The sequence below is a fragment of the Elephas maximus genome, chromosome 2 (assembly GCF_024166365.1).
Source record: "Elephas maximus indicus isolate mEleMax1 chromosome 2, mEleMax1 primary haplotype, whole genome shotgun sequence".
Taxonomy (NCBI): Eukaryota; Metazoa; Chordata; class Mammalia; order Proboscidea; family Elephantidae; genus Elephas; species Elephas maximus.
Window position 1 is genome coordinate 146,591,990 of NC_064820.1, and position 27,384 is coordinate 146,619,373.

At 38.4% G+C, this 27,384-nt stretch overlaps 1 protein-coding gene across 1 annotated transcript; it reads right to left on the bottom strand.

Annotated features, from left to right (window-relative positions):
- Positions 1-596: 596 nt before the first annotated feature.
- Positions 597-27,384, bottom strand: PPP2CA (protein phosphatase 2 catalytic subunit alpha). Its single transcript, XM_049873653.1, has 7 exons — positions 26,934-27,384; positions 7,859-8,068; positions 5,202-5,375; positions 4,493-4,582; positions 3,882-4,043; positions 2,555-2,673; positions 597-1,974 (listed from the first exon to the last, which is right to left on the bottom strand). Exons 1-7 carry the CDS (start codon positions 27,033-27,035, stop codon positions 1,902-1,904), a joined length of 930 nt encoding a protein of 309 aa, XP_049729610.1. The 5' UTR covers positions 27,036-27,384; the 3' UTR covers positions 597-1,901.

Consider the following 27,384-nt stretch of genomic DNA (forward strand, 5'->3'; position numbering starts at 1 on the left):
ACCTGGATGACAAAACCACACATCAATTACAAGATATACATTCCTTTAGAGTCAATTCTTGTATCACAGGACTCGCAAAATAGCTGCTTGGTGTCTAGATCACTTCGGCATTGGGTTAAAACTACCACACACATAAGCTATTTCTTCAGTCAGAGAGAAATGGCATAAAGTCACAATGCGAAAAAAAAAAGAGAGAAGGTATTTCTTGTGAAAGCAGAAGAGAATAAAATGAAATGGAGTCATGTAGAAAAACTAAGAACTTACTACTCTGGACAATCAACTCTGCAGGCCCTCCCCACAAATACCATCAATTAGAAATGGGAAATGCTAACACTTCCTTGCCGGTTCCAAACTCAACACGGTGCAAACCAAGGAAACTTATTACTACACTCACTCAAGTAGTGATTAAACGTTCTAAAGTTTGGCCTGGTAGCTTAAGATGATCAAATAGTAAATTTAGCTTCCAAAGAAGAGCTGTTTTAACATTCTATTATAAGAGCAAGAAGGGGGAAAAAATTCATTCAAGGATTAGCGTGGCCACTTCATTTCAGGTGCCACTTTTGTCTTTCGGTGAATATACATAAAACCAAACCATGTTCCATTAGTTTTCTATTTGGCTTCCCTAGCATCACTTACAGAGTTTAATACAGGATAGTGCTTTAAGAGCTTTCTTATCTGGGACAAATTTAACTCTAATTCACACGGCAAGTAATGTACAAATATGTTTGGAACTTGCCAATCTGTCAAGCATCTTAAGAGTCCATTAACATACAAAGCAATATAATATTTATAACCAGAACCTGTATTGACTGGTAAGTAGACACATCATATCATCTGTTTTGTTAAACTCTACCCAACACATTTGCTGTTTTTTTTTTTTTTTAATCAAAAAAACTTAAACCTCAAGTTATATGGTTTTACAATCAGGTCCCATTGAAGTAGCACACAGTTTTCCTTTCTTACAGACAGGTTGATATTCAGGAAGAACCCACTGACAGCACACTGGCAAACCTGACATGTTGTACTCTCTGGACTACAAAAAATCTTGAATTAATCTGAAGACTTGGCAAGGAATTACCAGAGAAATTATGTAGTGGCCTTGATTTTTATTTTTCTTTATCGAGAATTCTACAACTCCAAAATTTATCAATTGATTTATCTTTTTAATAAACAGCACCAGTCTTGCCCATTGATACAATTAAAATTTGACCTTTTCAGTTCTTAGTTCACAAGTTTATTATGAAAAACACTGCAGTGCTCTTGTGCAGTAACATCGTCTTATGGGGCGGGGGGGGGCGTGGTGGGGAACAGTTCTGTTCAAAACAACTCACCAGGTTCTGACAATAACAAAGAACAACATGGGGCTGAGATTGAAGAGGGAAATAAACTGAGTGCAGACAAATCGTACAATTAAATTAACCAATGTCCCTGAAAATAAAACAATTTCAAAACTCACAAGTAGAGGGGAGGCCTTGGTACTTATTTTTAAAAATGTTCATTAAGCTCCAATGATTGTTTGATGCTATCCTTATCTACAGTCATGCTGAGTAAAGCTATAGCTAAATGGAAGTTAAATTGTATTCACGAGGTGTTAATGTTTACATCTTAATATCTGCAGTCTCTCTGAGAAAGCAAAAGTAACTACAAATAGCTCTATGCCAGAAACTGGTTTCTTGACCAACAATGTCGCTTCAGCATGCAATGAACTGGTTCATTCTAAAGTGGTCACGGCTGTTGATGACAAGAGGCTTTGTATTTTTATATGGCACATCTTTTGGTCCGTGTGAAAACAAGTTTTTTTGAATGTAACTATTCTGATATTCTGGAGTTACTGTTGCTCTTCCCATTTCCAATAGGTCAATACATGGTTCGTGGCAATACTGTACAAGTTTAAAAGCTCATTACAGGAAGTAGTCTGGAGTACGACGAGTAACATGTGGTTCGCCTCTGCGAGGCGCTGGGTCAAACTGCAAGCTGGAAAACAAGACATATTTGCTGTTTATATTCCACAATATCGATGTATTGACAATCATAATCAAGAATTATCAGTCTTTCAAACTTTGCACATCTTTTTTCCTATCCAATTTCAGCTTGCCTTATTGTAACAGCACCCTAATCACAGCTTCATCACGCATTTCATGTTAAGTGTCTGCTAGATGCACTCCTCTCCAGAAAAGCCAAAGTAACTGTGGCCACAGAGGCTGTGCTTTCATACACTGGGGCTCCTTCTAAGCCTGTTTAAAAGGAGGGCTCTACTAAATGAAGTTAAAAAAATCTAATGTACTTATCTGTAATCTTATCCTCAGGATATACTTTATTAAATCCACAATAAAAACATGGGCTTAAAAGTTAAAACCCTAATAATTTTATTACGGTCTATATATAAGTTAGTTTCTGTTGATGTGTTTCAACATACCACAGGTCTACTTCATAGAAAACTTAAAAATCAAATTAGAATCTGATTTAGCATTAGCTCTTTAACTCTTAATTTAATATCTCATTAAAACCACATATTCAAGTAATGGCAACCAGCTGCTCAGATGTAAATACTTACAAAGAGTATTTTAGAGTATCATCAAGTTCCATGATTGCAGCTTGGTTACCACAACGATAACAATAGTTTGGAGCACTGAAAATTGTTACTACGTTCCGGTCATGGCACCAGTTATAACCCTACAAGGAAAAGAAAGAGTATTTAAAAACCTACTTTTATTCCCTTATGTACACAAAACTAAATGTGACTGCACTCGAGAGAAAAGATGATCTCCTTTTCTCTGCATAAGGCTTCAGAAATGCTCTTGCTTTACTTTTGGGTGACTTAATCATTTTCTGTACCTTGCACAATATAAAAAAATATACATATATTTATTTTTTCACAATACTTTTTTATTATAAAAAAAAAAATAGCACTAACCACCAAGAATAAACTGATTATATGTGGCCTTTTGAAAGTACATCAGTGTCTTATTAAAGAGACACTGAACATGACACAAGAATGAATACGTATATGGACATTCCTTTTAAAGGCAGACCAGGCAGACTCACTCCTAGAGACCAAAAACAAAACCCATTGCCATCAAATCAATTCCAACTCACAGCAACCCTACAGGCAGAGCAGAACTGCCCAAACAGGGTTTCCAAGGAGCGGCTGGTGGATTCAAGCTGTCGGCTTTTTGGTTAGCAGCCAGGATCTTAAAAATTCTCTAACCAGTCAGGTGAAGGCCTTAAGTTGGTCCCTGGCCAGGTGCAAAGGAAAAATGCCTCTAGGATGTCCAGCCTCACTCCCCCAAAGTCCATCGGAAACCATGAGCTACTTTTTAAGTATTCTTCACAAATTTCTTTCCCTATCTTTAGAAAAGTCAGACTTTATTGACAATCACATAATTAATTGTATCAGCATTAATCTAAATACGCCCTATTTTAAAAGTACACTAATCAATGCCGTATGTTAAAAAACTTTGTCTCTCCTTTAGTTCGTTCTTCTTTCAAATCACCTGTAATCCTAGCATCCAAAGGACAACAGTAAACATTTTGCTTTATTTCTTCTCAATCTCTCCTCCATACATACATGTGTTAAATACATGAAACAAAGTTAGGATCACAGAATGTTACATCCTCTTGCCGCAACTTACTTTCTTACCCTTATGTTCCAAGCACTTCCTAGCCATTTAAGAATTCTCTGGAAACATGTATGTCCTTGTGACAAAAAGCTTGAGATTTTAATTCTAGTATCTGCAACTACTGAAAGGGCTCAGGCTATAATGGCAAACTCATCAGAAGGAATATATGGAATGTTCTCATTCAAATCATTAGTTTAAAACTAATATCTTCTTTACCAAATTTATTAAAAAGCAAACCAAGTTTCAAAGAACAGAACATACCTCCATTACCAGCTGGTGAGCTCTAGATACCAACGTGAGGCCATTGGCATGATTAAATGTCTCAGAAATATCTTGTCCAAAGGTGTAACCAGCTCCTCGAGGAGATATACCCCAACCACCTCGGTCATCTGGATCTGACCACAGCAAGTCACACATTGGGCCCTAAAAAACCAAGTTCAAGTTATAAACTGCCACTTACAAAAATGGTCAACACAGAATTTGAGTAATTCATCAAAAACAGCACCCTACTAATAAGGTGCAACTTGACTGGTATTTGCTGAAAATGGTAATAGATTTTGCAGTTGAAGTCAAATATCTGTGTACCAATGCTAGCTCAAATAATAAGACACACCTCCCAGATGTTCTTATGAGGCACAGCCTACATCAGTGGGCCCCAACAGCAACATGCCCTAACTAACTGTTCTGCCTATAGTATGTAAATTTCAATGTTAGGCAGTACAATCTAGTGGCTAAGGCTCTGAAGTCCAACAACCTTAGGTCTGTGATCTTCTGAAGAATGGGGTCGATAAGATGAACTAAGTTACAATTACGTCCCTCTTTTCCCTAAGAAGTTTTCCGAGAAGATTTTATTAGCAAATAAAAGTCAGTACCTCATGGGGAACTTCTTGTAGGCGATCAAGTGCTCTGATGTGATCCAGTGTATCTATGGATGGTGAGAGGCCACCATGTAGACAGAAGATCTGAAAACAGTGGTTTATAATGTTAACTTCACCCAAGAGAAGCTCTGAATATTCTGGATTAAGCTGCAGGAAAGTTAGCCCTCATCACTTGGCCCCGCTACTGTTTCTATGCTCTACCTGAACCAGGCTTGTCTTTGGAGGACCATTCTCACCTCCAACCAGCTCTAAACTATGAGTACACATTCTCTGTCTGATAAACCATCATTACTGCATCTAGACTCGACCTCAATCAGCTCCTTTAAGAAAACGTTTCCCTGACCTTAAGCCCACCCCTCACTCCCCACCCACAACAGAGAATAGTATCTTCATTGTCACAAAATTTTCCTGCAAGCCTCTACCAGGACCAGTGAACAGCTAATTACATCTCCCAGACTTATCCAGAAACACCCTGAAAGGATGGATGGGCTACATCTTCCATCCCTGCAATCCAAACACACAGTGCACTGCCTGATACAAAGAAGGCACTAAAAAAAAGGTTGGTAGAATGAATGCTATCAATGTCCACCAAGAAAAGCCCAAAAGGGACGTGTGGGTGGAAAAAAGTCACTGGTGCCTAAACACTGAGAAAGTAGATTCCTGAAAATAATCAACAACGTGAGTTTTAAGAAGAACCACATACCTGCCCATCCACCAAGGCAGTGAGAGGGAGATAGTCAAAAAGATCTGTAAAATATTTCCACACATTCGCATTTCCATATTTCCTTAAACATTCATCATAGAAACCATATACTTGTGTTATCTGTCTGCTCTCATGATTCCCTCGAAGAATGGTGATGCGTTCACGGTAACGAACCTAGAACAACAAAATGGAAAACATAAAATAGCTGGCTCTTTCAAAAAATCAAATGACAGCTCAGGAAACTTTGAGGGAAATCCAGAATTCCAATTTTGTGGAGATAAACATCGCTATACCCTCACATCTCACCAAACAAATCAGATGTGTCTGCCTACCTCATCTCAACTAAAAGCAAGCTCTCCCTACCACCAGCTTTACAGCAAGCATACTCATGGCATGTAAACTCCATACATGGATTCCCTTTTTTTCTTACAGTTTGGTTATATAACCATCACAATCCAGCTTTAGAACCTTTCCATCATCCCGAAAAGACCCCTCATGCCTGCTTGCAGTCACTCCCTGCTCCCAGTAACCACTGATTTACTTTCTGTCTCGATAATTTTGTGAACTATGAAAACAGCCTTGCAAGCTAACCTGTGCTTAAAGCTTTCACTTCTAGATGTTTCATATAAATGGAATCATATAACATGTAATCTTTTGTGCCTGGTTTCTTGGATTTAGCACAGTATTTTTGATGTTCATCCCTGTTGTAGCATGGATTAGTGGTTTGTCCTTTTTTACTTTTTGTTTGTTTTTGTTCTTTTCTACTGCTACACAGTATTTCATAGTATGGCTACACCAAATTTTGTTTATCCATTCACCAGCTGATGAACACTTCAGCTGTTCCCAGTTTTTGGTTATCACAAATAACGTTGCTACGAGCACTGCAGGTAAAGTTCTGTATGGACATACGCTTCTGTTTCTCTTGGACAGATTCCTGGGGTATAACTGCTGTGTGTTAAGTATATGCTCTGCTTTCCGAGAACTGCTAAACTATTTTTCATAATTGTACCATTTTATATTCCCATCTGCAATGTATGTTTGTTGTTATTATGTATGAGGGTTTCAACTTCTCCATCAACACTTGGTATTATCCATCTCATTGATAATGGCCATTTTAAAGGGTATGAAGTAGTACCTCACTGCAGCTTGAATTTCCTTAATGACTAATGGTGTTGAACATCTTTTTATGTGCTTATTCAACCATTCATGTACCTTTTTCAATGAAATGTTAATAAAATATTTTGCCCGTTTTAAAATTGAATTTGTCTTATTAAGTTGTAAGAATTTTTTTTTTAAATATATTCTGGATATAAGTATTTTAACAGGTATATGATTTCTAAATGTTTTCTCTCAGTCTGTGACTTCTCTTTTTTCTTAATGAGAAGTTTTTTAATTTTGGTGAAGTCCTACTTATTTTTTTATGGATCATGATTTTGGTATTAACTCTAAGAAATCTGTACTTAACCCAAGGCTGCAAAGATTTCCCCCTTTTTGTCTTCCTAGAAGTTTTATAGCTTTAGCTCTTACATTTTGATCCACTTGTGTATGGTATGAGGTAAAGCTCTAAGCTCATTTTTTGCATATGGGCAATCAACTGGCCCAGCACTATCTGCTGAAAGGACAGTCCTTTCCCCCTCTTACATGAATTCCTAAAAGCAGCATAATCATTCCTCTTCTGAGCAGTGGGTCTCCTCCTGGGCTTTAAGCACAGGTCAGCTTGCAAGGTTGCTTTCATAGTTCACAAAATGATCTCTATGACAGTAGAAACCTTCCAGCACCTAATTCCTTTGTTTTACAGATGTAGAACGTAGCGGCCTCCAAAAATGTTTTGTAGCATTTTACATGATTCAGATTAATAGTTTTACACACATACACATTATATTAATCGCCGGAAGTTCAGCTCTTGCCAAAACCACATTTTACTGCTTCTCTAATTTAAGTTTGTGACAGTCAATTTATCATTCTGCACACTCTTCGATAAAAAGAGGTCTCCTGGCTAGGAAAATCAAAGATCTCTGCACATTTCACAAAGCTACAATTGGTATACCTATCGTTTCACAACTTGCTTTTTTCAATTATCACTTCTGCTGTTCTAGAATATTATCATGTCATATATAATCGCTGCAAAACATCCCACTGACATAAACCATAATTTAGAAATCCACCTACTGGATATTTAGATCAATTTTTTTCTTTTTGTGATATTAAAGGTAATGATACAATTTATCTTTTCACATAAATAAAGCTCTTTCCACTTGAATTTCTTTCTCAGTAAAATTTTAAATATAGGATTACTTTCTCAGGGGTATAAACATTTGACATTTAATATGTTTTGCTCCTTCAGATTACCTCACCACATCCCAATTTACTAAACTGAAGTTTCTATTTGACAGGCTCTATAACATGTTTTCAAATAATTGATTGAGGCATTCTCTTTCTTAGAGGATAACCCTTTTGTTTTTATTCTGTAACATCCCCTTACTCAGAATGAAAACAGACTTATGATTCATAAGCACAAAACCTGAATACTTGTATTCCTAAATGTGGAGTGTCTAAAGTTTAACATTCAGATGAAGAAAATTACAAATCACCAGGAAAATGCAAACTGAGGACCGTCTTAACCAGTTTGAAATGTCCAAACATAAATTTGAAATTACCTTAAGAGCTACCAGCAGTGTAACTGTTTCAACTGAATAATATCCTCTGTCAACATAATCTCCCATAAACAAGTAATTTGTATCTGGTGATTTGCCACCAATTCTAAACAGTTCCATGAGATCATGAAATTGCCCATGTACATCTCCACAGACAGTGACTGGACATCGAACCTCCTGCACGTTGGATTCTTTTGTCAGGATTTCTTTAGCCTACAGAAAAAAAGGGGAAAAAGTAAACCAATACATTTGGCATTAAACATTAGCAGATAAGTTTGCTTACGCTTTAATGCATCTTAAGGGGTAGACTCAGTACAAGATGAAAAGTTATTTTAATGTCTACTCTCTACAGGCATTTATGATTTCACTGAAATAAGACAAGATATGGCTGGATTCTATCCATTGGCTGTCTCACCCCTGATACCTAGAAAAATGTGTCTTGTTATGGGTAGCCCTGTTTTTCTCATCGATATCAGGAGTTTTTAGGCCTATCCGTTGTTATCTAGTTAATGTTAAAGAGAGAACCACTAGCACCCTTAAACAAGATCAATGAAAAATGGAACAAGACATTCAGGTACCTACTTCCTTAGCTTTAGGGTTCTAACTGTAATGCTGGCACTCCAGGATTCCAGGCTCCGAGGAGACGTTCGGAGAACTGCCTCAATTTTTTTTTTAATTTTTGAAAGGCATTAAAATTTTATTTCTTTATACCAAAATATAAAATTTTTGTTTTACATTTGTGACTGTTCAATAAGCATGTTTTTTATGCTGCTTTAAAAAGTTACACGGTAGCATATGCAGTCCCCTATGTAATCATAAATTTAGATGTTACACTTAAAGACAACATACCATTTCACTCAGTAGAAACACTAGCATTCATTCATTAAATTTTTATTCATCATTTACGGTATGCCAGAGACTGTACAGTGCATTGGGAGATAATCATTCATTTGCTGAACCATCTCAGTGACTACTATGTACTACCAGACCCTGTGCTAGCTACTGGAGATACGGCAGTGAACAAGATAGGGTCATTCCCATTGCTGTAGGGGGAAAAAGGCTACAAACAAGCACACCAGAAAGAAAAGGAGACTGTGCTTATTGCCATGAAAGAAGGGGGAGAGTAACTGGAGAAGGCCACTTTAAATAACATGTTATTACAACAAACAGGACACTCCATAAAAGCACACAGTCTAGCAGGAGAGTAAGACAAGAAAATGATCATTACAACAGAAAGGGCCAAGTGACAAGACATGTTCTGTGTAAGCAGCACAGTGTTCCAAGATCACGAACACTGATAGACAGCTAAGAAACCTGTCTGCCTGGGGTCCAAAAGAAGCACAGAAGTTATTTACAGCAAAGGGGTGGGAGTAGGAAACTGGAGGTGGTCTAGCACAGAGAGGTGCAATCATGTGTATAAAGTCCCAATAGTTACGAGGAAAAAGTTAACATCATGGCTGAAGCAGAATGCTCAAGATGAAGACAAGGCTAGACTGGAGTCTGGGTAGGGTGACCAACCACCTAGCCTAGTTTTAGCACTGAAAATCCCTTACCCCAGGAAATCCCTCAGTCTCAGGCAAAACATGACAGTTGGTCAACACAGGTGAGTGTGTACAGGTAGAACAGGGGCATGGTCAGGGACTGATGGACACTAAACAAGGGACTGAGATTAGAGAACAAGTCTAACTGAAGTAGCATTAAAACAATGATTCACTGACAGAAAAACTGATGAATGAATTTCGGGTTTCAGAGTCTTGGCCATTAAGGTGGGGAAGCCCTGGTGGCACAGTGGTTAAGAGCTCCGGCTGCTAACCAAAAGGCCGGCAGTTCCCATCCACCAGCTGCGCCCTGGAAATCCTATGCGGCAGTTCTACTCCATCACATAGGGTCGCTACTAGTCGGAATTGACTTGATGGCAAAGGGTTTAGTGTTTGGTGACCAATCTACCACCAAGTCTTGCCTAGTCTACCTCCAAAAATATCTCAAATCCATGTACTTCTATCTTTATAGCCACTACCCTGGTCCAAACTACAATTATCTCACCTGGGTTACTGTACCACCCTCCACACTAAACTCCCTGTTTCCATTCTTCCTCCCTCCCATCTATTTTCCATGCAACAAAATGACAGCTTTTTAAAAATAATTTTGTTAACATATGCAGCAAAAGCACACAACAATTTAAGTTTCTACATGTACAATTCAGTGACATTGATTATATTTTTTGAGTCAAAGTCATGGTTTTTAAAACGTTCAGATTAATTTTTTTCACCCTCCCCTGATTTTTTACTACTAAAATGTAAAATTTGCTAGGCATATTCCAACAAGTCTGTGCGGCATTAACACCATGCCTAGTTTTTTTTTTTGTACCTAGTACATACTGATCAAAATAGATGCAAATGAAATGATACTGCCAATTTCAAGGAAATTTGCAAAAATTACTCAGAAATTAAAAAAAAAAAAATGATGTGAGAAAACAAATGGACACTTACCCTGTAAATGCCGCTATGATGGCATGTGTGCATTTAATTCTATCAGAAGTTAAATTTCTAAGTACATCGCTAGATGCCTGAAATACTGATAGTACCATGAATAAAAGATACCTATCCTTATCTGCAAGGAGCCCTGGTGGCTCAGTGGTTAAGAACTCAGTTGCTAACCAAAAGGTTGGGGGTTCAAACCCACCAGTTGCTCCACAGGAGAAAGATGTGGCTGTCTGCTTCTGTAAAGATCACAGCCTTGGAAACCGTATGGGGTAGCTCTACTCTGTTCTATAGGGTCACTATGAGTTGGAACAGGAATGGGTCTTTTTTTATCCTTGTCTGTAATCAGCTACTAGCCTAAAAGGTTGGAGGTTCAAGGTTGCCCAGCAGCTCCACAGAAAAAGGCCTGGCAAACTGCTTCTTTCAAGTTCACAGCTAAGAAAACCCTATGGAATAGTTCTATTTTGTAACACATGGGATTGCCACGAGCCAGAATCTACCCTGAAACAAGTTTGGTTTAGTTCATAATTATTTTAAGGCTATTCTCTATAGAAATGAAAGTTTCTTCTAACACTCAAAATTTCTATTCAAATCATGAAAGGAAAATTAAGTCTAAATAAATACTATTTGTTCCTCTTAAGCTACTCACAACAATAAATACTGTACCTACTTTAATCATTTTTTAAAAATTATACAAGTTATACAGTGATACATTCTTGTAAAATATTTAAGCACAAACATAACTAAATATCCCCTCTAACTCGAGGGCACTGGGTGTTTTTTGGTTTTTTTTTAACCACTCTCCTTGTGTACCCTTTCAAATTTTTTTTACACATATGTTGTATGTCTACAGAAGCATAGTTTCCTTTACATTTTTATCTTAAACTACAAACAGTATCGTTTGGTAGGCTACTTTTCTCTCAAAAATATATCCTGGAGAATTCATAATTCATACATTCAGATCTGGTTAATTCCTCAATGGCCGAGAATTTCCTAACTGATGAACAATTACGATACTGTTTTTAGGGGGGGTATAGTAAAAAAGGAGCCCTAGTGGCACAGGGGTTAAAAGCTATGGCCGCTAGCCAAACGGTCAGCAGTTCGAGTCTACCAGCCACTCCTTGGAAACCCTATGGGGCAGTTCTACTCTGTCCTATAGGATCACTATGAGTCAGAATCCACTAGACTGCAATGGGTTTGGTTTTGGTTTGGGAGGGAAAAAGAAAAAAATACTGCAATGTATATCCTGGTATTTGACTCCTTTTACACAAATGCAGTTATGTACGCAAATTTCCTGAGAGAAGATACTGTGAAGTGGATCTATTAGTGTACCTAGTAGTTTGCATTTTTTAATGTTCACACTATCAAACTGCCCTCCAAAATAGAAAGGTTATAATGTAAAAATTTAACTTTTAAATCTGGGAAAGCTAAGCAAAGTTTCTTCTTCCCTTCCAACCAAATTTCACAGACCAGAAAAACAATTATAATGAAATCCTGGAGAAAACAGTGTTATGTATCACAGTCGATCTATTAAGGTAACTATATTTATGTAACCTTAACAAAGGTTTTAAATATGCCTTTTGTGTTTTGTCTCAATCGTCTCAAGATGATTTACTACACCAAGACACCCCATCCCAAGAACAATAAAGGCTGCAGATGTCCATATTAAAGTATGTTACAATAAGGAAATTTATCCACTGGCAGATGAAAAATCAGAACCCTCAGCCCACATACCTGGGGGTAACATTTTCATTTCAAAATAACCCATAGAATAACTTAGTTGAGGAAAAAAAAAATTCACAATATTAATGTAAAGTTTGATTCCTAAATAAAGCACTGATCTATCTTATTTGGATAGAGGACACAGAATAAACAGCCTCAGCCATCAAAATGTTTTTAAAAGCATTTATAATAAATCTCTAGACATTCAAAAAAAAAAAAAAAGGAAATCTGATCACAGAAACAGAGAAGTCTCAGAGAAGCTGCCCTTTTATAAGGCCTTGTAAGTCCCAGCAGCACATAACTGTACACCTCTGTGGGTTGCTTGAGTCGGAACAGACTCAACAGCAATGGATTGGATGGGTATGGGTCACTTGGGGCCCCCGTGGCGCAGTGGTTAAGTGTTAGGCTGCTAACCAAAAAGTCAGCAGTCTGAATCTACCAGCTGCTCGCTGTAAACCCTATGGGGCAGTTCTACTTTGTCCTAGAGGGTCGCTGAGTCGGAATTGGCTTGACGGCAACAGGTTATGCGTCACTTAATGGGATGTCTAACGGGCCACCCACTAGATACTAGAGCCTCCACCCTTTCATGAAAGTTTCAGAGATGGCTTCACACCTCAACCCTCGAGTTGAATGTTCCAAATAACGGTAGAATTAGATTTTCAAAATAATTTAACATTAGAGATTTTTTCTTAACAGCTACCCTTTCACTTTCTTATAAGTTGACTCCTTGTGTCATCTGAAGAACACACAGACGCAAATACACACTTTAAAAATCATTTAATAAAAAACTTTCCTAAATAAGGTTAGAACCGGAAAGATTATTTCATTAATAAAAGCTTATGGTAAGTAACTGTGGGAAGTTAAAAATTTTATAGCATCCTAGAATCTAAGCAATTTGGAGATCCACTTGAAGGAAAGCAACTTTTGGAGAAATCTGCTTATTATCGATGTCTTCTCAACATTCTGAGTCTGGATTAAGAAATCTTACAACTTTATTTTTCAGCTTGATATAAAAAAATCAGAAACCCTGGTGGCATAGTGGTTAACAGCTGTTCGAATCCACCAGGAGCTCCTTGGAAACCCTACGGGACAGTTCTACTCTGTTCTTTAAGGTCACTATGAGTCAGAATTGACTTGACGGCAATAGGTTTGGTTTTTTGGTTTATAAAACAATCAGCTATACATTGAGTGACCTACAGACTTGTTTCGACATTTTATTTTTATTGTGCTTTAAGTCAAAGTTTACAGCTCAAGCCAGTTTCTCATACAAAAACTTATACCAACGAACCAACCCATTGCCATCAAGTTGATTTCAACTCATAGCGACCCCACAGGACAGAGCAGAACTGCCTCATCGAGTTTCCAAAGAGCGCCAGGTGGATACGAACTGCCGACCCCTTGGTTAGCACCTGTAGCACTTAACCACTGCACCACCACGCTTTCCAAAATCTTAACACACATTGTTATGTGAGCCTAACTGCTCTCCCTATAACGTGACAGCACACTCCTCTCCACCCTGTATTTCCTGTGTCCACACTCCTCTCCACCCTGTATTTCCTGTGTCCATTCAACACGCTCCTGTCTCCCTCTGCCTCCTCATCTCGCCTCCAGACAGAGGCTAGCCACATAATCTCAATGTGTCTACTTGAGCTAAGAAGCACAAGCATCATTTCATGTCTTATAGCCCAGCCTAATCTTTGTCTGAAGAGTTGGCTTTAAGAACAGTTTTAGTTTTAGGCTAACAGAAAGTCCAGGGGCTATGACCTCTGGGGTTCCTTCAGTCTCAGTCAGACCACTAAGTCTGGTCTTTTTACTAGAATTTGAGGTCTGCATCCCACTTCTCCCCTGCTCCATCAGGGATTCTCTGCTGTGTTCCCTGTCAGGGCAGTCATTGATGGTAGCCAGGCCACCATCTAGTTCTTCTGGCCTCAGTCTCTGGTTTATGTGGCCCTTTTGTCCCTTGAGCTCGTATTTTCCTTTTGTCTTTGGTGTTCTTCATTCTCCTTTGCTGCAGGTGGGTTGTGATCAATTGATGCATCTTAGATGGCTGCTAGCTAGCTTTTAAGACATCAGATGCCACTCCCCAAACTGGGATGCAGAATGTTTTAATACACTTTGTTATGCCAACTGACCTAGATGTCCCCTGCAACCATGGTCCCCAGACCCCTGCCACTCTGTCCCTTGAAGTGTTTGGTTATATTCAGGAAACTTATCTTTTGGATTAGTCCCCTGTATTGTCTTGTTCTTCCCTTCACCTAAAATAATTCCTGTTTACTATCTAATTAGCAAATACCCCTCTGCCTCCCTCCCCATCCTTGTAATCATCACAAAATGTTTTCTTCTGTGTTTAAAGCTTTTCTTCAGTTCTTCTTATAACAGTGGTCTCATACAATATTTGTTCTTTTGTGACTAATTTCACTCAGCTTAATGCCTTCCAGATTGCTCCAAGTTATGATATGTTTCACGGACTTGTCATCATTCTTTATCACTGTACAGTATTTCATTATGTGAACATACCATAATTTATCTATCCATTCATCTGTTGATGGGCACCTTGGTTGTTTCCACCTTTTTGGTACTGTAAAGAGGGCTGCAATGAACATGGGTGTGTATATACCTATTTGTGTGAAGGCTCTTATTTCTCTAGGATATATTCCAAAGAGTGGGACTGCTAGATCATATGGTACTTCTAAGGAAGGACCAAATCCATTTCTAAGGTGGCTGCGCCATTTTACATTCCCACCAGCAGTGTATAAGTGTTCCAGTCTCTCCACAACCTCTCCAGTATTTATTATTTTGTGTTTTTTGGATTAACACCAGCCTTGTTGGGGTGAGATGGTATCTCAATGTAGTTTTGATTTGCATTTCTCTAATGGCTAACAATCGTGAGCATTTTCGCATGTACCTGTTAGCTGCCTGAATGTCTTCTTTGGTAAAATACCTGTTCATATCCTTTGCCCGTTTTTTAATTGCACTGTCTCTTTGTTGTTGAGGTCCTGCAGTATTTTGTAGATTTTAGAGATTAGACACTGATCACATCTGTCATAGCCAGGAATTTTTTCCCAGTCCGTAGGTTGTCTTTTTACTCTTTTGGTGAAGTCTTTGGATAAGCACAGGTGTTTGATTTTTAGGAGCTCCCAGTTATCTAGTTTCTCTTCTGGTGTTTGTGCATTGTTATTAATGTTTTGTATACTGCTTATGCCACGTATTAGGGCTCCTTGCATTGTCCCTATTTTTTCTTCCATAATCTTTATTGTTTCAGATCTTTAGGTCGTTGGATCCATTTTGAGTTAATTCTTGTGCATGGTGTGAGGTATGGGTCTTGTTTCATTTTTCTGCAAATGGACACCCAGTTATGCCAGCACCATTTGTTAAAGAGACTGTCTTTTCCCCATTTAACAGACTTTGGACCTTTGTGTTTTGACATTCTTGGATGTGCGCCATCCTAATCACCATGTTGTTATATGTCATCGAGTGGATTCTGACTCATACTTACCCTACAGGACAGAGGAGAACTGCCCCTGTACAATTTCCTAGGCTGAAATCTTTTCAGGAGCAGATCACCAGGTCTTTTCTACCGTGGAGGAGTCGGTGGGTTCGAACCTCCAACCTTTTGGTTAGCAGCTGAGCACTTAACCATAGCACCATTAGGGCTCCTTCTAAACCACCACAGTAACATGCAATTACAAATAAAGTAGACCTCATGGATCATCCATGCCAATATTTTTCAAGAAAGACAATTAAATGTATGTGTGTGCATGGAGGGGCCGTACTAACAACAGATTCACCAACTATTTATATATTAATTTCCTTAAGGGCAGACAATAGCTATTATCATTTCTAGTTAACTCATACTGTAGAAAAAGCCATGCAACACATTTATGCATTTTCCTACTATTAAATCAAGCAAATATTTTAAAGTACAAAATGATTACAACCATGTCAAAATTCTATGTATAAAGAACTGACTGAAAAACATCAAAATATTAAGAAATCTTGTTTATTTCAGTGGTGGAACTTCCTCCAATCTCACAGTGAGCATTCTTGCTTTACTAACTAAAAAAGCAGCACTTAAAATCTGAAAAAAATTAAGAGCAAAATGTTTTAAGTTGACCTTAATCCTACCATCCTAGCATAAAAACTAGTCTTAATTCTTTGCATTGTTAGCTGCCATCAACCCTGACTCATGTGACCCCATGCACAATGGAATCAGGCCTCTGTGATTCAGAGTTTTCACTGGCTGATTTTTTGAAAATAGACCCACCAGGTCTTCCTGCCTACTCTACTTCAGCGGGAAGCTCCGTGGAAATCTGTTCCACATCCTAGCAGCACGCAAGCCTCCAACGACAGGCGGGAGCTAAGTGTGCTTGAGGTGCACTGTCCAAGACTGAATGCACGTTTCCCACATAAAAGGCGGTAAAACCTTCCAGTTTTTATCCACAGGCTTTGATGTTAGGTGCCATCAAGTCAGTTCCGACTCACAGCGTCCCTATGTGCAAAAGAATGAAACACGGCCTGGTTACTCACACACAGACCTCATATTTATAATTGGTCAACACCTCATTCTGTATCTCAAAGCTTCATTTTCACTAATCCAAGTTCCTACAACATTATGGTGATCATTTTAAACTGCTGTATAATATTCTCCTGAACCGCTCTATACATGTATTATTTATTTATTTTCTTCCAAAAATTTTTCTTGAGTGGTTACAGAGCAAACAGCATGGACATTTTTTTTGTTTGCCAGGTTCTACAAACCTGGATTATGCCAATTTGGAATGAATAAAAGAATGTATCAGTTCTTCAGCTATTTCAGATTGAAATGTTATCTCATCGGTATTTTTCATTTCAGAGTTCAAATTTTTTATTCCTTATTTACTACCAGTCATTTCGTCTTGGAGCCCTGGTGGCAGAGTGGTTAAAAGCTTGGCTGCTAACCGAAAGGTCAGCAGTTCAAATCCACCAGCTGCTCCTTGTCATCAGTGTTCTTTGAACATCTATCCATTGAAAGCTAGATGCAGTTTAGCTGTGTAAGTTTTAATCTGTGATTTTAATTAACTTTTTTTTACACTTCATTTCCTTCATTTTTTAAATACATACTTCAATTTTTTCTGACCACTTTTACTTTGTAATTTTTCTCCTTGCTACAATTGTAAAAAAAAAAATAAAAACCATCACCTTGCCATTTTCTAAGTTTTTTCTGTTTTAGATTTATACTTTAATCCTTGCATTATATGACACGACTACTCAAGTTTGTTTTTTACATCAGTTACCTCAAACCTGAATACAATTTAAAACATTAAGAACTTTTAAAAATGTTCAGTAATGAAGTTGACATACTTTAGAATCCCATATCATCAAAGAGACTCGACAGCAGTGGAATCATCAAAGAATCGCTGAACTGGGATCTAGAATTTAAAAGTATTTTTCTAATTCTTTAAAAACCAATCATCGACATCTAATAAATACGGTAACTACTAAGTAGACTCTCACCCTTTGAGAACAGGTAACATTTACCGAAGAAGTGCTTTTTTCAAAGAAAAAATGAGATTGAAACAACAATCCTTACCCTCATACCACTCAATAGCAAGGCCATCTGTGAGAAGGGCAGGCAAGTTGTCTCTCTGGGTAGCAGAGCACTCTTCTTGCCACCACACTCCAGAGAAAATGCACAAGTGCAATTTTAAAAATAACTGCATCAGGATCTTAAGCAGTAATTTTCTTAGTCTCAAAAACACTTAGTCATATAGCAGTACTTATACTGGAACTAAGCCATACTAAAAGATAACATGCTTCAAATATTGGTTCAGTCTCTGGGTTAATAATATTCACCTTTGGTGTTAGTCACTTGAAAGGGATTATGTCGTAACTAGAAGCATTTTCTTAAATGTGTATCTTTAGAGTGCTTTCTTTCAAACACAGGAAGTACACCCTCTTGTACAAAAGCAATTACTAAGTCAAATGGTGAAGAACTCCAAGGTCTACGCTGAGGAAAATGTGTTCAGGTTTATCAGACGATGGATGATCTGTACTTAACTAAAGAAATAAACTTTTTGTAACATAATTTTTGGCCTTGGTGGAAAAAATCATTGTAAGTATAAGACAACTAACTAGCAATTCTCTAAAATAAGGAAAAAGCCAATGCTGGCCTTAATCTATCTTCTCTGTGGGATCAATCTCAAATGGGACACAACTGACCTCTTTACAATCTCAGTATTACCCTTAGTACTTTATTTGACATTGCAATCATTATTTTTTCTTTTTTTATTGTGGTGAAAACACACACACCAAAATATCTGCCAACACAACTTCCATATTTACAACTCGATGATACTGATTACATTTTTCATGTTGTGCCACCATTATCGCTATTCTCATCCAAAATATCCAGCCACCACTGACATAAACTCAATGTCCCCCAAAACAAAAACTCCTCTTTCCTTCCTCCTTCCCAATCCTGGTAACCATTTATAATCTTTGGTTTCTATATATTTGCTTATTTTATAAGTGAGATCATACAGTATTTGTCCTGTTGTGACTGACTTATTTTGCCCAGCATAAAGCACAATGTTTTCCAAGTTCGTCCATGTTGTGGCATGTATCTTTTCTCTTTACAGCTGCGTAATATTCCATTGTATGTATATACCACATTTTGTTTATCCATTCATCTGCTGATGGACATTGCAGTTGTTTCTACCTTTTGGCTACTGTGAACAGTGCTGCAATGAACACTGGAGTACAGGCTTCTATTTGCATTCCTGCCTTTACTTCTTTTGGGTACATACCTAGGACTGGTATTGCTGGGTCATATGGTAATTCTATGTCCAATTTGCTGAGGAACCACCAAACTGTTTTTCATAGTGGCTACACCATTTTATATTACCCCCAGCAATGGATAAGGGTTTCTCCATGACCTTGCCAACACCTGTTATTTCCTATTATTTTTTTTGTTGGTTGTTTTTCTTTTTTTTTTTTAACTTTAAATCATTGCTATTCAAATGGGAATGAGGTGATAATCTCATTGTGGTTTTGATTTACATCTCCCTAATGGCTACAGGGTCACTATCAGTCCGAATCCACTCAAAGGCAGTGGTTTTTGGTTAATGGCTAAGTGGAAACCCTGGTGGGCAGTGGTTAAGTGCTATGGCTGCCAACAACAACAACAAAGTCTGCAGTTCGAATCCACCAGGCACTCCTTGGAATCTCTATGGGGCAGTTCTGCTCGGTCCTATAGGGTCACTATGAATCGGAATCAACTCAACGGCGACGGGTTTGGTTTTTGTTTTTAATGGCTAATTGGAAACCCTGGTGGAGTAGTGGTTAAGAACTACAGATGCTAACCAAAAGGTCAGCAGTTCAAATCCACCAGGTGCTCCTTAGAAATCCTACAGGGCAGTTCTACCCTGTCCTATAGGGTCGCTATGAGTAGGAACCGACTAGATGGCACCTAACAACAATGGCTAATGTTGAGCACCTTTTTCATGTGCTTGTTGGTCATCTGAATAGCCTCTTTAGTGAACTAAGTCCTTTGCCCATTTTTTTTGGCTGAGTTGTCTTTTTGTTAAGTTGTAGAAGTTTTATATATATTTAGGATATTAGGCCCGTATCTGATACATGGTTCCCCAAAATTTTCTCCCAATCTGTAGGTTGCCTTTTTATGTTGCTGATAAAGTCCTTTGATGTATAAAAAGTATTTAACTTCTGTGAGGTCCCAGCTGTATTTTGTCTTACGGTTTTAGTTTTCATATTTAGGTCCTTGATGAAATCTACATTTTTGAAAGTCATTTTACTCTCAAAAAATCTGATTATTAATTCTAATGTTCACTGGAACACCCGTCCAAGTAAATTTAACATTCCACATGGTATCATATAGGTGAATGCATCTTCTACCAATATAGCCATAAAGACCTGAGAAACAAAACTGAAAAAAATTCAATAATTAGGTTTTGAATTTTACTCTTCAGCAGAATTGAAAACTTTTTTAAAAGATAACTATCTTTGAAAGATAATAATCCTTGCAGGCAAGAGTAGTTTTTTCCCCAATATCATAATTTTATTTTGCTTCATATTTATGAAGGTAGTTTAATATATAATTTTCATAACTGTGGGGGAAAAAAAAAGGTTCAAGATAAACTACTTTATCAGGCCAGATTTTCTTAGTGTGGTACATAAGGCAAGGTATATTACTAGCACTGGAAGCAAATGAGTCTTGAGTCAATTACCTTCAACTATCAACCTTTCTTCATGCTACTTGTTTTTCATTAATTATATTGAACAGATGCCTCCAATATTTTAGCAAACATTCTGGCCTTCTTTGATGAAAATCTCTGTGATTACACTTTAAAGTAATACAACCTTCCATGTAATGTTCAAGGAACTAGTTTTTGCAAATAGAGTCTAACTAAAAAACAAACCAAAGTTGAGGATGGAGGATAATTCTAATTAAATCAAAAGAAAATACAGAAATTGTTCTTTCCATTTGTTTATGTCAAACAATTACCTTTTCCTCTTATCAAATGGGACTACCATTTTCTTTAAAGTCCTATGTCTTACACGCAAAAGACTAGTTTTATATGTGAATGAATTAAATACTCCCAATCATGGGGGGGGGAGGTTAATCTAATAAAGAACAGAGAAATGTTGCCATATATGTAGTTGTTTAAAAGCTCTTACCAAATAAAATAAAAACTCTTACCAGAATAAACCATAATGAACAAGATTCAACTCTGGGTGTTTCCTCCCTCATCTGTAAAAGGCGATTGGCCTAGGTGGTCTTTAAGGTTCCTTTCATCACTAAAATTCTACTCCATTGTAAAGCACTCCTTATCATACATACTTATCGGTTGCCACCAAGTTGACTGCCACTCAGGGCAACCCCATGTGTCAGAGTGGAACTGTGCTCCACAGGGTTTTCAGTGGCTGATTTTTCAAAAGTTGATCACCAAATCTTTCTTTTCTGCTTCTGGTTGAACACTCAAAGTGTCAACCTTTTGGTTAGCAGTCCTCAGGGACTCCAAGCACTCCCTTAAGCCTCTTTTATTAAGAGTCAGAACCACTCAAAGGAAATAGAGAGTGGGCATTACTGCCAGTAGAAGATGGATGGTAGAGAAAGAAAAGTCACTTTATCACCACTAACACAAATGTTCTAAAACCTTTTCTATCTATCTAGAGTTTACTACAAGGCCAACTTCCTGGCTAATTGAAAACCCTGCTATTAATTAGAGCAAAAAAAAAAAAAAACTAACAAATCTCTATCCATCAAAATAAGACAACGCCGTTCAGGCAAAGCAAAATACTGAAAAATAATGCATATACAACACTGGTTGAATGACTTACAAAAATAAATGTACACTAGTATGTGAACTATACTTTTGTTTTCCAAAAGCAATTTAGAACATCAATTCTCAATCTGCTCTCAGCCTCAACACCAGAAAGGTAAAAATTCCAAGCTACAGTAGTAACAAAGTGACTAAAGCAGAGGTGGGGACAGGGAGTGCCAGAGCACAGGGGAACTGGTTCTGTATAGTTTAGAAAACACTCAGACTTATACACACATCCCTGTCAACTGCCTTGTTCATCCATTCCAAACCAAAATACCAATATATAATTTAGGCAAGAGTAACATTTTACCTGTGGCGAAATTAAACAGTTAACCCCAGCTTGTTCTTTACAGTTCTTTCAGATCCCATCTCCCAGCTATTTACTGGCATTCAGAGATTTCTATTTCAGTCTGTCTACCATTTCTGCTCCAGAAGCTGGAAAACAAACAAACGAATAACTAAATCTTCTCCCTTTCTAGTTCTAGCTCAATTCAAACTTCGCTTTTGTAGGAGAATGCAGGTTGAGGGCTTTGTCAAACAAGTATGGTAATGAGAAATGAATAAATAAAAAAGTGAAAGTAGAAATAAAGAGAAATGGGTCCAAAGTAGAAAGACAAAAGTAAAAAAAATGTTTCACCTGCCACACGTAACTTTTCCTATCTCTCCTCTGCACCCTCAAAATGACCCTCATCCAAATCCAGTGTCTCCTGTTTTCCTAGCTTATCTCCTTCAAACTACGGATTAAAAACAAAAGAAAAACCCACTGGCGTTAAGTCGACTCACAGCGACTCTATAGGACAGATCAGAACTGCCCTATAGGGTTTCCAAGGACTGGCTGGTCAATTTGAGCTGCTGACCTTCTCATTAGCAGCTGAGCTCTTAACCAACAAAGGACAAAAGATATCCCACAGGTAACTCTGACAAACCTGAATACAATGTGATAGGGAAAAGACTAGCTGCCATAAAGTGGGGGTGGAGGTGGGGGGGAAGGCACCAGACTGGTAATACAAATGTTATCCCATGCAAACATTCCTCCAGTGCCCATCATTTTTTCTATAGCACGAGTTTCATCTTGGCCCCATTGCCACTTTTTGCAGACACAGAACTCTTGGTATTGATGGAAAAAACAAAGGGGGTTGGAGGGTCTGCGTATCTGTATTCAGGACTATTCATCTTTTTTTTCTCATTAACTCAATCTAAAACCAACTGTATTACTGCTTCACGTCTTGGAGATCAAGAAAAACACACACACAAACAGGTTTGCCTGTGGAAGCTATGATGATGGGGGAAAAAAAAAGGCCTTTAGTAAGCTGTAATGAAAAATATATTATAGAACTTGGTCTCTAGATCATGATTTACACTAAGACTACACAGAAAATGAACTGTGGCTTTCATCTCACAAGTATTATTGGAGCCGCAAATGTAGTTAGCCATATCCAAATTAAAAAACAACTACTATTTCCTCCTCCAGGACTAAGTGGGACAACAGTATGTGACATGAGTAGGAAGCCTTCAAGCAATAAAGATAAAAATAATGCTTCATTTTATAGAATTGTTGATTCCACAGTTCGGTCTGGCTCCAGTTTACCTGTACCACTTTTCCATGATTAACACTACCTCAGCGAAGTGGGCTGTGAAGCATGACTACAACATTACACTTAGGAGAAGCCTGGGCAAACTCAATTTTAGGCACTATGGTCAAGTTGCTTTATCTTTCTGGGATTCGGGTTTCAATCTTAAGACTGAGAACAAATGTTTCATAAGCTCGTTAAGAGAATTATGTATGTGAAAGTATGATGAAAATAATATTCTATAATATGCCTCCCCCACCTGTTTGTTCGCAATTTTCAAATTACTTTTATGGAAATGAGCCAAACGATCATTTTAATTAAACACACACACACTCTCTCATAAAAATGTATTACCCACTTCATACAGGAATTTAATCCTGGTCAAAATATTTTCCAGCTCATCTAATTAGGAGGCTGTTTACTTTTTCCATACTCATATAACAAATGTTAAAATTAAGTAAAGCCTTAATGGCTGTATTTTATTTATAGAGCTTGTAGAGCAATGGAAAGCAGCATACCTAGGTAAAGAACTCCTTTGAAAAAAATTCTGGCTATCAAACAACATTCTCTACAAGTTTGGAAAGACCTGAAAGCACAAAGCCAAAAATCGTATCTAAGTTAAACCACTGCTGAAGTCATACTACAAAGACTGTTTATCTACTGCAACTAAGTCAGCAAGTTGATACTATTTACTTCTTCCAATCTGTAGAGGGAAACATGGAGGGACAGTTCTACAGATATACTAGTAATGCTACTGACTACAGAACCATGCCTGAGACAAAACTGCTTTCACTCACAACAAATTTTTAAACAATCAACAAATGAGGTCGAGGTTTACTGCAATAAAATAACCTGGCTTCAATGTAACCCTAAAGTATAGCTTAAAAAATTTTTTTTGACTACTCAATAACATAAAAACTATACTCACCATAGTCTAAAAATACACTTGGATTCTCCCCACTTGGAACACTTACCATTAAAAAAAGACACTGTTAATTCTTGATAGGATACCATAATCATGGCCTCAGCATTTTTTAACACAATGACCTCTTATAGAATGCTTTCAACATCAACTATCTAAATGTCTCACTCAGATCAGGCATCTTCAGGCAGGTAGAAGGTAGATTTTTATATTATCATTCCTTCTTATAATTAAAGAAAGTATCAGCTATTATCAAATAATTATTTCTAATAGGAGCCCTGGTGGCACAGTGGCTAAAGCACTCACCTGCTAACCAAAAGGTCAGCTGCTCCATGGGCTAAAGAAGTGGCTGTCTGCTTTCTAAAGATTACAGCCTTGGAAACTCTATGAGGGCAGTTCTACTCTGTTCTACTGGGTTGCAATCTGTTGAAATGACTCAAAGGCAATGGGTTTTATTGGTTTATCTCTAACAAGTATCTTAAAAAAACTATTACTATAATGGAAAAAAATTAAACTCTCAAAAATTTGTACAATTTCTACTCAGAAGCCACCACATCGAAGAGTATCATATAGTTTTCACTCAGTGGTGCTACTGGACATACAAATACTAACAGTGAAAAGAGAACTTTTGTTTCACTAGATTACAGAGAAGACCATTTCAAGTCATGCATCCTAACACATCCCACATATCTAAAAAGCTGTCTTCAAATAATTTACTTTGGAAGGTTAATATAGTTCCAAAAAATTTGGTGTATTTACAAGCTAACATCAGAATGACAACTATGTTATGATACTCCCCCACAAAAAGGATCCATTCCATTGGAACCTTTATGTAATACCTAACTTCAAATACTACGTTCATCTTTTTGGCTGTCAGAACTCAAACCTAAACATGCTGACTGAGCAATGCAGATCTGAGAATAAGTGATTAGCCTCACTATACCTTAGTTTTACAAAGATGTGGAAAACAACATTTACCACCCCACTTTAGTCTCCAACACAAACTCTCTACTTCCACAGTCCACCTCCTTACTGACTACCATGCCATGCTTGTCTCTCCAACTGAATTCAAAGCTCCTTGAAAACAGGCTTTGTTATTCTTTGTTGCTTTTCACTCCCCGCATAAGAGTAAGCAATCCTGGATAGTCAACAGATCTCCAATACTTAAACACAAAGTACTAATTTATGATGAAATTGTATAATCTTGCAAGATTAGAAGTGACCTTAGAACATTTGTTTTAACTCCTTATACAAAGGAAAATGAGGACCAAGTGATGTAATTGCTCCAAGTTCAGTCACAACTACTAATTCTGTGGCAGAAACAGGACTAGTATCCAGGTCTAACTCGCAGCTCAGTGGCCTTTCAATTACATCATTACCTCTCTCCAATGTTTTCTACACAAATGACTAGTCGTCTAGCAAAGTCTTTATACAGAGCAAGTACTGAACCCTAAAACTCCATAAAATGATTATTTATAGTACCTAGAAATTAAGCCCTTGGCAATATATTCTAAGTTTTTAACAGCCTAATCTTTAAACCTTTGAAATACATACCAACCTTATCTAATTGAAGAACTTTAAAATTAAGGGTCAAGAAAGAAAAGATTCAGTACACTGCTATCCATTAAAATTCAGCTCCAATAGATGATGTGCCACCTCATCAACTGGTAGTGGAGTTTTGCCCAGACTTGGGATAAATAAATCTGAATTTGACTCACTTAAATTCCTATTATTCACAGCAGCTTCTTAAAAAGTCCGTCTCGGGAGCATATGCATCAAATTCATAATCCTGATTTTCACATTAAACCACAAACGAGTCAGCGTAACAGCTCTCCTGTAACTCTTTTCACTAACACAACATACTAACATGATATCGCACTATTTTATATTAAAATGAAATGCTGCAAAGGTAATTTTGAAAAGGGAAGTTAAAATGTTCATAGAGATCAGCATTTTCTATACATTAGAAAACGGGGTTCTAAGAAATACAACACAGCTGAACAAGTAATAGATAATCTATTAAGCTACCTGTTTCACCAACACCCAAGGAAAAACTAGAATTAGTACAAAATTAAAGTTTAGCGTTATTAAGTGGGCTATGACATTTCACTTTCAACATCTGTGAAATTATTTATTTACACACTAAGCAGTGTCTGCAATACACTGTCTGGAATGAACTCTATCAACAGCTATCATTACTACTACTACTACTTGCAGCCACAGAAATACAATTAAGTAACTTTTTCAAAAAAGACCCAGGATATAAAACTTGCCGTCCTTCCAGTTCATCATTTTAAAAAACAAATGGCAAAACAGCAAGTATGTTCAGCTTAGGAAAGGGTTCACACTACCCAATTTGAATCAGCGTATAAATCATAAATTAAGCCGACACTTGATTTCCAATTCAATAGCTCCTTATGCAGTGTGACTCACCAAATTCTCCATTTTTTCCAACTATGAAGAATTAGTTACTCCTCCTCATAACTACCGTGACCTTCGCAGAAACTGGGTTAGAGACTTATGTATAAGATGTTTAATACAAACCACCCAGGATAGTGCTAAAGCTCTATGACCTTTAGACAGGTTCTGGGATCTGGCCTACTTGCTTGCCTTTGGGGACTCTCTGCACAACGCTGAATCTAAAAATTATGCCTGAACACAAGTAAAAAGCAGCTTACCCACCTCACAGTGGAGGCCTAGGCCCCATTCCCGGGCTGCAGAACCCAAGTCCCTTTACCTGAATCTCAACACCGTCCCTGACCCTGATATACAGGGTCTCCGCTCCCCCTGCCACCCCGCCCGGCGCCGAGGGCCGGAGCCTCAGAACCCCCTGAGTCGGGGGAACGGCGCCATTTTAGGCGGCGGCGGCGACAACCAATCCTTCAGCGAGAGACAGGGGGCGCCGGGTCGCTCGGGAGCCGCCGCCGGGCCGCGCCGGGCGCCGGACTGGGAGGCTCGGGGGGCTCTGGCCGGCGGCCTCCGCCATGTTGCACCCTCCCCACAGGCACCCCTTCTTGGCAAGATCGGCCCCGCGGCAGCACCCGCAGCTGGAGTGCAGCTCACCTTCTCGCAGAGGCTCTTGACCTGGGACTCGGACAGCTGCTTGCACTCGTTCAGCTGCTCGATCCACTGGTCTAGCTCCTTGGTGAACACCTTCTCGTCCATGATGCCACCCGCCCGAACCGGCTGCCTCTCCGCCCTACTCCCGCGCCGCCGCCCGCACACGGGCCACACGCACACGCCGCCGCCGGTTGCCGGAGTACTACTGTGGCTACTGGCGGTTGCTCGGCGCTAGCGCTGGCCCACTGGGTGGCCCCGCAATGCTCGGCCACCGGCCGCTGCTCCTCCTCCGCTGGCTCTAGCTCCGGAGCTCGGCTCTCTGTAATGGCGGCCGCCCGGCGTGGTGACGTCACGCCCGGCGTCAGAAGGCGGCGGGTGCGGAAGAAAAAAAGCGCCGGGACACGAGCGGCGCAACTGCAGATCAGATCCTGGTCTACCGCAAGAACCGAGTCAG